General features: G+C 39.1%; 1 protein-coding gene across 1 annotated transcript in view; it reads left to right on the top strand.

Moving 5' to 3' along the window:
• Positions 1-210: 210 nt before the first annotated feature.
• Positions 211-12974, top strand: part of ULK4 (unc-51 like kinase 4) — a 207277-nt gene continuing 194513 nt past the window's right edge. The window contains exons 1-9 of the mRNA XM_068186673.1: positions 211-331; positions 964-1164; positions 3413-3512; positions 4573-4712; positions 6049-6208; positions 7712-7813; positions 8637-8720; positions 9667-9742; positions 11672-12196. Coding sequence (XP_068042774.1) covers positions 1027-1164; positions 3413-3512; positions 4573-4712; positions 6049-6208; positions 7712-7813; positions 8637-8720; positions 9667-9742; positions 11672-12196 — 1325 coding nt within the window. The 5' untranslated portion in view covers positions 211-331; positions 964-1026. The remainder of the gene's footprint in view (positions 332-963; positions 1165-3412; positions 3513-4572; positions 4713-6048; positions 6209-7711; positions 7814-8636; positions 8721-9666; positions 9743-11671; positions 12197-12974) is intronic.

Genomic DNA, 12974 nt, shown 5'->3' with positions numbered 1-12974 from the left:
ACGGGGCTGGAACGCCCCGCTGGAGCGCTCCTGTGACCCCACGGCCCCCTCCCCTGTGCTGCAAGTGGGTCGGGAGGCGGCCGTGTCTCCGGAGCCGCCGTGCAGTGCCTCAGGCCTGACCGCCCCCGACAGAGCTGGGAGCGCAGGAGATCGCGGGTCGGGCACGGGCTGCTTCGTTCGGAGTGGTTTGGCCATTCCCTCGGAAAGAGAGGGAACGGCGTCTTCTTGGTGTGCTGGTTCCGTATCCAGCCCAGGGCAAATCAGTTCCCTCGGTGCCTGGAGGCTGCCGCTTTGGGCGCTTCTGTGGAGCTTCACACCTGCTGTCCTACAGGTGGTGGCTTGGGAGGCTTCCGTGATGGCCTTCTTACCTCATATTTTCACCTTTTGTATCAGTTTAATTGATCTCTTTTCATTTTATCTCAAAATCCATCTGTTGAAAATCTGTTTTTTGTGTCAGAGAAGCCGTGGGTGTCCCATCCCTGGCAGTGATCAAGGCCTGGTTGAATGGGACATTGAGTACGGTGTTCTGGTGGTATGTGTTCCTTCCCACAGCAGGGGCATTGGAACGAGATCATCTTTAATGTCCATTCTAACCCAAGTCATTCTATGATTTTATGATTCTATGCTCCATTGGTTTGTGTACTGAAATAAAGGCATAGCCATTACTCTTGAGAATCAGAGACTATTCTCTTTCCCTCATAGCCTCCTGAATTTTACAGATAATACTATTTAGAATTTGTATCTACTAGCCCATCTATTACTTTTTGAATAAGATCTTTGGAAATGTAAAATTTGCCTTTTCAAAATTTTGATCACATTTCCTGAGAGAAGGTCTTCTGTAAAGTAATTATATTCAGTCTTTCTGGAAGTATGGAATATCTATTCATGGTAATGGGGAGGGTGACTACTATACATGAATGGCCATTAAATTTGAAGGCTTCCCCTTTCTCCTCCTTTCTTTAGGTTTATTTGTTTGTGAAACGAATGCCATGTTTCCAGTCTGTTACCCGTGAAGCACCCTAAAACATGGAGAACTTTGTTTTGTATGAGGAGATTGGAAGAGGAAATACGACAGTTGTTTATAAAGGAAGAAGAAAGGGGACAATTAATTTTGTTGCCATTGTTTGCAGTGATAAATGCAAGAGAGCTGGAGTAGCAAACTGGGTAAGTAATGGAGTTTCTTTTCCTGCTAAATCTGGGAAAAATTACAGCCTACAAAATTCCAGTTGCACAAGTTATAGAAAAGTGTCGTGTGCTTCTTTAGATGGAGTTTGTCACATTTAGACCAGCTTCTCAAGATTTTAAGTTCTTATTCTTTAAATACAGTCTTCTTTTAATGTATATATTTCTTCATGTGATTTTATTGGTTTTTAGATTGCATTCATAAACACATGTTTACAGTCTTACTGTTTCCGTGATGTGTTAGTGAACTTGTAAAAATAGTTACATGTGGTGGTTTGCTTTTTTTCTTATTAGTTGTGCAAATCCAGTGGTAGCAGTAACTTCCAGTAAACAATCAATTTCTTGCTTAGCAAGAAGAAATTATTTTTGATGAAAGAATATCATTTAAGCTAAATCAATTTTGGTTTGTAAAACCTTGGCAAAGCTTGAAATATGATACTGTCTGGAAAGGAAACTGATACAGTTATACAGTTCAAATATTTTATTTTTCCAGTAGGTAAATTTTGTTTCTGTAGTGGGTTAACCTTGGCTGGATGCCAGGTTGCCACCAAATCTGCTCTATCACTCCCTTCTTGAACTGGACAGGAGTCAGAAAATGCAATGAATGGGTCAGGATAAGAGTAGGGAGAGATCACTCACCACTTGCGTTCAAAGGCAAAACAGACTCGATTTAGGGAAAGTAATTGAATTTATTGCCAGAGTAGGATAATGGTAAATAAAAGCAAATCTTAAAACACCTTTCTCCCACCCCTCCTTCTTCCTGGGCTCAGCTTTACTCCCAATTTTCTCTCTATCCTCCCTTGCCAGAGATGCAGGGAGATGGGGGAGTGGGATCAGTTCATCAGACGCTATCTCTGTTGCTCCTTTCTCCTCATGCTCTTCACCTGCTCCAGCCTGGGGTCCCTCCCATGGGAGACAGTCCTCCACAACCTTCTTCAGTGTTGGTTCTTCCCACAGGCTGCAGTTCTTCATGCCCTGCTCCAACATAGGTCCTTTCCACAGGGCGCAGTTCCTCAGGAAAAGGCTGTTCCAGTGTGAGTTCCCACAAGGTTACACATCCTGCCAGAAACTGGCATGGGCTCCTCTCTCCATGGGTCTGCAGGTCCTGCCAGGAGCCTGCTCCAGCACAGACTTCCGAGAGAGTCGCAGCCTCCCTCAGGTTTCCACCTGCTCTAGAGTGGGGTCCACCACAGGCTGCAGGTGGATCTCTGCTCTGCCATGGACCTCCATGGGCTGCAGAGGGACAGCTTTGCCTCACTGGTCTTTATCAAGGGCTGCAGGGGAATCTCTGCTCCAGCTCCTGGAGCACCTTCTGCCCCTTGTTCTACACTGACCTTGGTGTCTGCAGGGTTGTTTCTGTCATACATTCTCACTCCTCTCCCCTGCTGCTGTTACACAAGAGTGTTTTTCCCCCTTTTTAAGTGTTATCCTGGAAGTGCTGCCACCATCACTGATGGGTTGGTGTTGGCTGGCAGTGGGTCTGTCTTGGAGCTGGCTGAGATTGATTCTGTCAGACATAGGGGAAGCTTCCAGCAGCTTCTCACAGAAGCCAGTCCTGTAGACCTCCCCACCTGGATACCGAAACCTTGCCATGCAAAACGGATAGAGTTTCATATTCCCTCTTGTCGTTTCAAAGATGATTTCTTGGGAACTTTTTTGTTCTTAGGAGTATATTGGCCTTACAAATCTCTTGGGGATACCTTACATACCACTCTAGCAAGAAGCAGGCTTCTGTAGAGATTAGGCCACGTAGGTATTATGGAAATACAGATTTTCAGGGTCTCTTGAATGGTTTTCTTTATCTGATAAGACTGAGAATGATGGAAAAGCTTCTTTTCACTTTTTCCTGTATTACCCCTCATTTGTATTCTTATTGAAAAATAAAGTAAGAGTGCAAGTTTGATTCTAAATTCTGGTTTCTAGTTTATTATTTAGTGGTATTTAGCCTTCTGGCTAAATAATATTTATAATTTTGAGTTGGGAACTTACTAGTTTTTTTCTGTATTTTAAAAACAGGTGAGTTGGGCAGTATCTGTAAGGAAAGTTATCTTTTCTCAACATACATATAACACTAAAATATTTGAAGAGTAATGTTAGAGCACTAGAAAAGGCAAGAGAACAAGCAGCTAATCTAGAGTAGATTGTATTGTTTCTTATTCCCATGCCTCAAGTCCATATATATACATTTATGTCTTTCCCCCACTTAAGTATGTTAAAAACTTCACTCTAGGTTCGTCTGACCCAGGGACTCACACATAAGAATATAATGACATTTTATGAGTGGTATGAAACAAGCAACCATCTCTGGCTTGTAGTGGAATTATGCACAGGTAAGATAAGCTCAAAGGTAAGCATTTAAGAATGAGTATTTATAAGAGATTTCTTACAACATCTTTACAATAAATGCTTAGATCTTTGAAAAAAGCGTAATTATCTGATTATTAACTTGAAAATCTTGTTTATATATAAAAGTAGTTTTGCTCTTGGAAACATTTTTAGAAATCAATTGAAATCATGCTTCTCCTCTGCTTCACTGTATGCATCTTTGAAAAGTTAGTTGAGTTACATAATGCTGGTTTTTAAGAGCTGAAGAGAAAAGGCCAGTCAGGGAATATAAAAGCAAATTGTGAATAGTCAGAAGGTAGCTCAGTAAAAATTTCTTGAGAAGTTTTTTAAGGACTGGCAGCTTTGACATTCTCTTTTAAAAGACATCAAGGAGCAAATCAAGTTATGATGTTCTAATGACAATATTATTCAAATTAATTTTTATTCAAAGAGCAATTCAGCAGCTAAAGTGAATGATTTAATTTTTTTCTTATTCAGTATAAGTATTTTGATTACCATGTTAAAATTATAATTTGGAAACTCTGAGAACCCAGAACTGCATTAAGTGGTTCACATAGTTTTGATAAGTTCTTATCAATCTGTTAAAGGAATCTTGTAAAGCTTTCTTTAATTGTAATGACTGCATGTTTTAAACTTCTGACAGCATGCTTTCCTCCATATGGAAGGAATGTATTATTTATTCTTTTAACTTGTGTAGCAGGAATCTGGGTAAGGAATTTAATAAAAGCATGGGAGACTATTACACTGTGAAGTGACACAGGTTCTGGATTTCTTTTTTCCCTTCTGTTTCCTTTGTAAAATAATATTGAAGTAGTTTTGAAGTCATGCAGTCAGTTTTATTCCAGATAAAATTAAGATTTTGTCACAGTATTGAAAAGATTTTTTTTGTACATCTTGATACATCTTGATACTTGATATCAATAAATATTTTTAATATCTACTTATACTGGTTTTTGATTGACATCTTTTGAAGCAGGTTATGTAATTGAGCATTACTTGTGTGACCTCTTCTTTATATGCACTTGCTGACTGTGTGTATTTCAGGTGGTTCTCTAGAATCTGTCATTGCTCAGGATGAATGTCTTCCAGAAAATGTGGTGAGAGAATTTGGTGTTGAGCTGGTTACTGGTTTATACCATATTCATAAGCATGGAATTATCTATTGTGAATTGAAGCCTAGAAAGGTGAGGAAGGATATGATCTATATGGACACTGGATGTTAACTTTTCATGCAATCAGCATTTATTTTATTATTTGTATTTTATGATTTGGAAGAAACTTGCCTCAGTTGTGAGGTCAGTTGAGTTTTATAATATATGTGAAGACAATCAGAGACAAGTCTGTAGCTTGAATATTTTATGGTATAATTGATTTCTTTCCTTAGCGTATATCTGATACAATGTGATATATTCTTTTTTATTTGGTGTACTGGTTTAATTTAATGAAAGATTTTAGTTCTCTGTCCTTGGAGACATAAATTTGTTGCTATTTTATCATGCTGCAGAATATTTTGCAGTCATAGAAAATGCTAATGAGGGAGTAAATTTAACTAAAGTTTCTTAGTAACTTTCTTTATTGTTTGCACATACCATAGAAATGATCATCTTATTCCTGTATAAAAATACAAGTCTTTATGTAGTTTCCCATTTTGTGTATGTGTGTGTCATTTATGTAGAGGTTTGCTAAAGTCTGTGTTTTTTTTTAATTCATGTAGCCACCAGAATATGACTATAATAAAAAAAATTTGCTTAACTGTAATTGATTTTGACCTTGATCTGTAAGTGATCAAGTTGCCATTCTCTGAATATTTGGTAAAATCTTCTACAATTCTACTCAATTCCTGTCATTTGTGGACCCAAAAGCACAAAAAATACATGAGTAAAGCATAGTGTAGATGACTCAGTAGTTTTCCAAAGAAGAATTCTGCTGTAAATGCTTATTTCAACAGAAAGTAAAATGCCAAAGTTAAGGCTTCTTCTGTGCCCTGCCCACTGCTTCTGACTGAATGAGCTATTTCTCTAAACAAGGTTTTTGGGATTATGAAGTTTTTAGTTGCAAGAATAAGTAGTCACTGGTCAGAGAAAACTCTCATCATCATTGGACAAAATCTGTGGAAGTTTCTGCTATGTAAAATGAGAAAAATTCCTTTTTTTTTTTTTTTTTTTCCCTCAAATGAAGCCCTGTTTGGTTTTACTAGACTTATATTTTCCTATGCAGTTTTACTCTACTTTAACTATTTTTTCTCTAGTAACATCATTGTTTATTTAGATTTAATAATGAGTAAACAAAAGTGCACATTGAACCTCTTAAGGGTTCTATCAGGGTACATTTGGTTGTAAGAAAAAAGACAATATTGGCATTGACTTTAAAGAAAAACTTCAGTGTTTTTCGTTAGAGTGATCCTCTCTATATACTTAAATGGTTTGCGATTGTGATTATTTTTATAATAAGTTTTTTCATGTTGGAAATTTCAGTTTTAGTATATGATACTAGCATATTGGATTTTGTTTCTTCCAATAGATTCTACTGGAAGGATCTGGCACTTTGAAATTCAGTAGTTTTTGCTGGGCTAGAGCAGATGGTAAAGACTTGGAAAAAGTTTTTGCTTTAGCTGGTGGTGAAGAATGTGAAGATATTAATGAAAGCACTCCGCAAAGATACTTTAAAAATATAGTTCAAGGTATGAGATTTTTACTAGCCAGAATTAACTTATACCAAAGAGACAGAATGAAAGTAGGAATATCAGTGATTATGATAAAGAGAAATTATTTAGAATTAATCCTGTTTTTTTTCAGAAAAAAAATTGAGCTATGGAATTATTTATGGACTTTTTAAAAGTCTGTGCTGTAGATGCTCTCTGTAAGGTCTGAAACTAAATTCCACTAAGTTAATGTTAAAAGTAGACAGAAAATTTGGAAGTACTACACAGAGCTACTGCTTCTTTCATTGGGCATTGCACTGCTGTATTTTCATTGTCCTTTTTGGTGCATGTGGTCTAGGTTATTTCTAGTTTAAGGTCAACTCTTTCACTACCTCAAAGAATGATAGTTTCATTTTAAAGTCTGAGAAAGTTACTGTGCTTCAGTTTCAACAGGCAAATCCATAAAAATGCAGTAGACTGCAAATACTATGGTTTTTTTTTTTTCATTGACTAAGAAAAATTCAGAAATTTGTTTTTAATTTATTGAATCTTTTATTAGTCATTATCTTGGAACATCTCATAGACCTCTATTTCTAAGATAATGATGTCCCATATATCAGTTACTTTTATCAGAAACAACAGAATTTTTCATAATATTTTATGAGAAAAAAGAGAGCTCTCCTTGCTGTCTCCTTCTGAAAGTCCACACTGGAAATAGTAAGACCAAGATCAGGTCTTTATTCAGGAAGAAATACAAATCTAATCTCTTTCCTGTTGCTCTTCGGAACTGTTTTGATATGAATGGTAATGATCTTTTGTCACTTAAAAAAATAAAACCCAAGAAGAAAAGAACCCAAAGTAAACTTTTGAAGGGACTATGGAATTGGCACTCTTGCTGTTAGTGTAATTTCTTTAGAGATTTTTGAGAACTGATGGGAACTACTGTAGAAATAGGAACTGTATATTTTATTCCTGTATCAAACAAAAGAGATTTGTGAATAAGCTGCTACAATTTGATAAGTGATGTTTTAATAATGTTTTAGTGGGAAAAGAGCCATAAGAGTTTAGTGATTTCATTGGCTACCTTGTTTTTGTAACAGAGTTTACTAAGTTTGTGAAGGTTTATTTCTTGGGATAGCTTTAAAAAAAGAAATCCCAAATCTAATGTAATGGAATTATTTCTGTTACTCACATGAGAAGGATTTACCATTCTGCTCAAATTGTTTGACTCTTAAAGCTGTTAAAGTAAATCAAAACATTCTTTGCATTAATCACTGTGTTTGAAAAGTACAGGACAAGTCAGTTTGGTAATTGGAGTGAAATAAACAACAAAGTAGCATATATAATCCTACATAATCCAGTGAAAATATAGCAGAGGAGTTCCTTGGAAACTACTTACATTTGCTATTTCAGTTTTCCTTTATGCTGAGTGAAGATAATCTGTAGCTTGGTGAAGTTCGGAGACAAAATTTGAGGTGTTGAACAAGATGAATGCTGAATGAAGAATCAAAGTGCATTAATTATACATTCTGTATTTTCTAGGCTTTCCATTATACACAGCTCCTGAAGTAATAAAGGGAGACAACTTCTGCAAAGCCAGTGATCTGTGGTCCCTGGGGTGTTTACTCTATGAAATGTTCTCAGGTTGTAAGTTTGTATATCTATTTAATATCTGTGATAATGGAAATATAATTTATGGTCCCAGAGTAAATTCTTATGAACTTTCTAGGGAAGTTAGGACGTAGAAAAACTTGAGACAGGTTTTGGAGATTTCTTGAAGAACGTACTAACTGTGCTTAAAAGACAAAAAAAAACCGTGTCTTTATCCGATAATCAGGTGCAACAATACTGTTAAGTGTTCCTATTGACATCAGTACTAACCAACATGTAGGGTTTAAATAGTATTATTTAAAATTATGGCAGCCCTCAAAATCTGACAGTATAGTGTTTTTAATCTCCTTGATATTAAACTCTGTGTGCATTATTTTAACCTTTGAAAGAGAAAATTGCTTCGCTATTGTAAAACTAGAGTAATTTGGTTCCCTGCACATAAAGTACCCATTAACTTCAGCTAGAAGAAAGCTTCATCACAGAAGAGAATTACACTGCATCCTTCTTAAACCTTAAGCAAAACCTTGATCTGTTGGATCAACACGGTAACACAGATACAGAGATTTCTGTCTTTTCCTGTTGTCTCATTTCTGATTCATACGGGGCTGTCAAGGTCACCTCCACCAGGCCATATTTGTTGCCTCTTCTGTCTGTGGTTTCTTTTACTGTTTATGATGAAAGCATTTAATCAAAGATTTGGAATTTAAATTTACAAGAAATTTGATAAATAGTAGTCAGACTGATGTTTATTTCTTTGGATGCTTTCTCAGGAAAATGAGCTCATGATAAATCATTGTACCTTACCACCATTTTGAAGTTTGCCTAATCTGTGAAATACACTTCTGTTTGTTTGTAGGAAAACCACCATTCCTGTCAGAAAGCCGTTCTGAATTAATTGAAAAGATTTTATCTGAAGATCCGTTGCGACCAGGACCAGAGGGTAGGGTACTGTTATTCTTTAATGGATCAAGTCACAGTAATACAAAGTTAAAGCTTTGGTTTGCCCTTTTTCTTCTGAGGCTGGTTGCAGGAATCTTAGTTGTCCAAAGTGAAAGTTAGCAATGCCTTCATGTGATAATTCCCTGTTAGTTATGTGTCACCAGAGGACACAAGGAAAAACGACGCACCACAGCTCTGGTCACAATGAAGAGGACTAATTTATTTTTCTGACTCCAATAATTTATAGATCTCAAAAGGTGCCAGTGGATTGGAAGGTGAACGTGCCACCTCTCCAACAACACTGGACAAACTACCAGTCTATCAAATTTCTCCGCCTCTATGAAAGAATGCAAAACAATAGGTTGTTTACAGAAAGTTGCGTGAGAAAGTTCTCTACAAGAATGTAAATTCAGAATGCTTTAGAAAATCCTAAGAAATCAGGGCAACAGTTATGAATGCTTGTTTCCCTTTTGACAGCAACATATATAATTTACTTTTAATTATTAACACAAAATCTACCTACTGGAGTGGAATTTTTGGTCTTGACATCTTTTTTATGTCATTCTGGGCATCAGTATTATTCACAGAGATCCTTCTACATTAGTGTCTCTTTTTCAATTTAAGCAGATTTTAGCTCTACTTAATTTCTTCCTGGTGGCTATCTGATAATTGGAGGATGCTTTTTTTAAAAAGAGTTACAAATAAAAAAACAATTATTAGTTTGGTGACAGAGCTTTAGTAGTTTGTTTGGGGTTTTTTTTTTTTTTGTGAATTCTTTGAAATGCAAAGAGTGTATATTTAAGATTCTTTATACATTGGGATTTGTTTTCAGATGAAATTACTATCAAAAAAGTTTTGTAGCATGATCTGTAGATAATAGTGTGGTTTACATTGGGTGATGATTGTTTTTGCTGTCCAATACTGATCTTAAGTGCTTTTCTTTACAGGTTCTGTTTTTCACAAACCTTCTGCTGAGTTCATCAGTTTGCTTGATGGCTTACTTCAAAAGGATCCTCAGAAAAGGTAAACTGCCTAATCCATGACAGCTGTTTATATTGTCACCTCTGCAGAAAATAATTATTATGATACTGTATGTATAGTATTTTGTAGATGATATAGAATGCAAAAGAATTTCATCTCTCATATAAAACAGCAAACTCTGCTTTTTTCTTAGATGAAGATATATAGAATTAATGCTTTCATTAAATGCATTTTTTTGTTTTTGTTTTTGTTCCTGGTGCTAAATAGATAACTTTGTAACAGAATGATAGGCAGTTTAGGATTGGATGGCTTTGCTTTTCCAGAGCAATGGGCACATATATTTAATTAGGCTTTAACTTATACCTAGTACAGTTCCATTGTTAAATAATTTAGGCCTATAAGTTTTAGGGTATGTCAGATAATTTACATATGGGACTGACTCTGCAGTTTCCTTCAATTCTTAAAAAAATTCTCGACCCTTTTGATTTTTGCCATTCTTTTTCACCTGTGAACATCTACAAATCTTGTTTGCTCCCTTCCACATAGGGGTGGAATGTAACACCAATGCACAAACACTCCAGGGAAGATAAGAGCTGCACCTGCCTTCTCCAGTGCCAGTCCCTGGGCCAAGGATCAGCTGCACCTCTCACCTCTCACAGCAGCAATCTGTTGTGTCAGCACATCTGTTATGATCCAATTACTGACAGACGCCTCTACCTGAATTAAGATGCAGACAACACCATGTGCCAAAGTCAATAGTATGGATTTTATTTAACAGTCAGTGTGAAATAGATAGACAGAAATAGGAAAGAGGAGGAAGAATAGGAAAGAAAAAGAAAAGGAGGGCCAGAGGGGAGAGAAAGAGCAAGACAATTTAAGAAGAACTATCACCACACCTGGGTCCAGAAAGCATCCTGTTGCATCTCTCTTCACCCTGGTCTTCTTGCTGATGTGGTTCCCAAGGTGTGTTCAAAACTTTTCACTCTTTCTACATTTTAGCAAACAAAGGAATTAACGCTCATTGGCTACACGCAGAGTTGATTTTCAGCACAGCTGCTGGGTTGGCTTTCTCTGTGGATTCTTTCTGTCCAGTATCAGTTCTCTTCCAGTATCTGTTTTCCTCCCACTAGTCTGAGAAAGCACCCAGACAATCTTATCTCACGTTCATCTCAAGTGGGGTTAACTCTTTCCCAGTTTCACAGAGACATGTTCAGGAGCGGGGAAGCTTCAGTCATCACAGATGAGCAGTTGCCTCTTTGGAGAATTTGCCACGGTGGGCAAAGTCCTTTGGTGAACTTAACACATCTTGGAGGGGCAAGGAGAACCTCCATTCTTTATTGGACAAGGGGGGAATACAGTTAGCAAAGATGAGGAAAAGGCTGCGGTACCTAACGTCTTCTTTGCTTCAGTTTTCAACAATTGGACAGGCTGTCCTCAGGACAACTGGCCTCCTGAGCTGGTAGATGGGGACAGGAAACAGAATAGCCTCCCCTGTCATCCAGGAGGAAGCAGTTAGAGACCTGCTGAGCCACTTAGATGCTGTCAAGTTTATGAGACCGCAGAGGATCCATCCTAGGTTGATGAGGGGGATGGCAGAAGACCTTGCCAGATGCTTTCTGTCATTTACCATCAGTCCTGAGTAACAGGGAGGTGCCAGATGACTGGGTTGGCCAATGTGATGCTCATCCATAAGAAGGGCCATAAGGAGCACACAGGAAACTACAGGCCTGTCAGCCTGACCTTGGTGCCTAGTAAGGCTATGGCACAGATCACCTTCAATGTGGTGACACAGCACCTACAGGACAGCTGAGGGATCAGACCCCAGCCACGCATGGATTTAGGAGCGGCAGGTTGTGCTTAACCAATCTGATCTCCTTTGATAACCAGATAACCCACCTGGTGGATGAGGGGAAGGCTGTGGATGTTGTCTACTCGACCTTCAGCAATGCCTTTGACACCATCTCCCCATAGGACACTCCTGGAAAAGCTGGCAGCCCACGGCTTGGACAGGAGCACTCTTTGCTGGGTTAGAAACTGGCTGCATAGCCAGGCACAGAGAGTGGAAGTGAATTGTGTCACATCCACTTGGTGGGCATTCACCAGTGAGCCCCCAGGGCTCAGCGCTGGGGCCAGTCCTGCTGAATCCTTTATTAATAGTCTGAGTGGACTGAGTCCACCATCAGCAAATCTAGATGACACCAAATTGGATGAAAGCATTGATCTCTTAGAGGGTAGGAAGGCTCTGCAGAGGGACCTGGACAGGCTGGGTAGATGGGCTAAGTCCAGTGATATGAGGTTTAACAAGTCCAGGTGCCGGGTCCTTCCCTTGAGTCACAACAACCCTCTGCAGCACCACAGGCTGGGGGACAGAGTGGCTGGGCAGTGCCCAGGCAGAAAGGGACCTGAGGGTGCTCGTCAGCAGGTGATTGAACATGAGCCAGCAGTATGGCCTGGTGGCCAAGAGGGCCAACAGCATCCTGGCCTGTATCAGGAATGGTGTGGCCAGCAGGACCGGTGCAGTGATTCTTCCCATGTACTCAGCACTGGTGAGGCCACACCTTGAGTGCTGTGTCCAGTTCTGGGACCCTCAGTTTAGGAAGGATGTTGAGATGCTCAGATGTGTCCAGAGGAGGCAATAAGTATGGTGAGTGGTCTGGGGACACAGGTCCTATGAGAAGCAGCTGAGGGAGCTGGGGTTGTTTAGCCTGGAGAAGAGAAGGCTCAGGGGTGACATTATCAACCCATAGCAACTCCCTGAAAGGAGGGTGTAGCCAGGTGGGGGTGAGTCTCTTCCACCAGGCAACCAGCAATAGAAGAAGACAAAGTCTTAAGCTGCACTGGGGAGGTTTAGGCTAGACATTAGGAAAAAATCTTCACAGAAGGGGTGATTTTGGGCATCGAATAGACTTCCCAGGGAAGGTGGCGGAGTCACTGTCCCTGGAGGTGTTTAAGGAAAGACTGGACATGGCTCTTAGTGCTGTGATCTGGTTGACAAGGTGATCTTTGGTCATAGGTTGGACTCAATGATCTCAGGTTTTTCCCAGCCTAGTTGATTCTGTGATTCTGTGATTGGTGTTTAAGGCAATTGTGCTCTTTAAGTCTCCTACAATATTTTATTGCAGCTCTGGTCATCAAGGGTGCACAGGTTCTCAGAGCCCCTGAGATCCGTGAGCAGGGGAGCAAAGCCTTCATTCTAGTCTTCACTAGAGATCACCTGCACAGGTGGTGCTTGACCAGCATACCCAGCTGATGTGCGTAGGGCCTTGTAGGCCAC

The sequence above is a fragment of the Anomalospiza imberbis genome, chromosome 1 (genome assembly GCF_031753505.1).
Source record: "Anomalospiza imberbis isolate Cuckoo-Finch-1a 21T00152 chromosome 1, ASM3175350v1, whole genome shotgun sequence".
Lineage (NCBI taxonomy): Eukaryota > Metazoa > Chordata > Aves > Passeriformes > Viduidae > Anomalospiza > Anomalospiza imberbis.
Note: the sequence above shows the minus strand (reverse complement) of the source record. Positions and strands in the feature narration are given on the sequence as shown.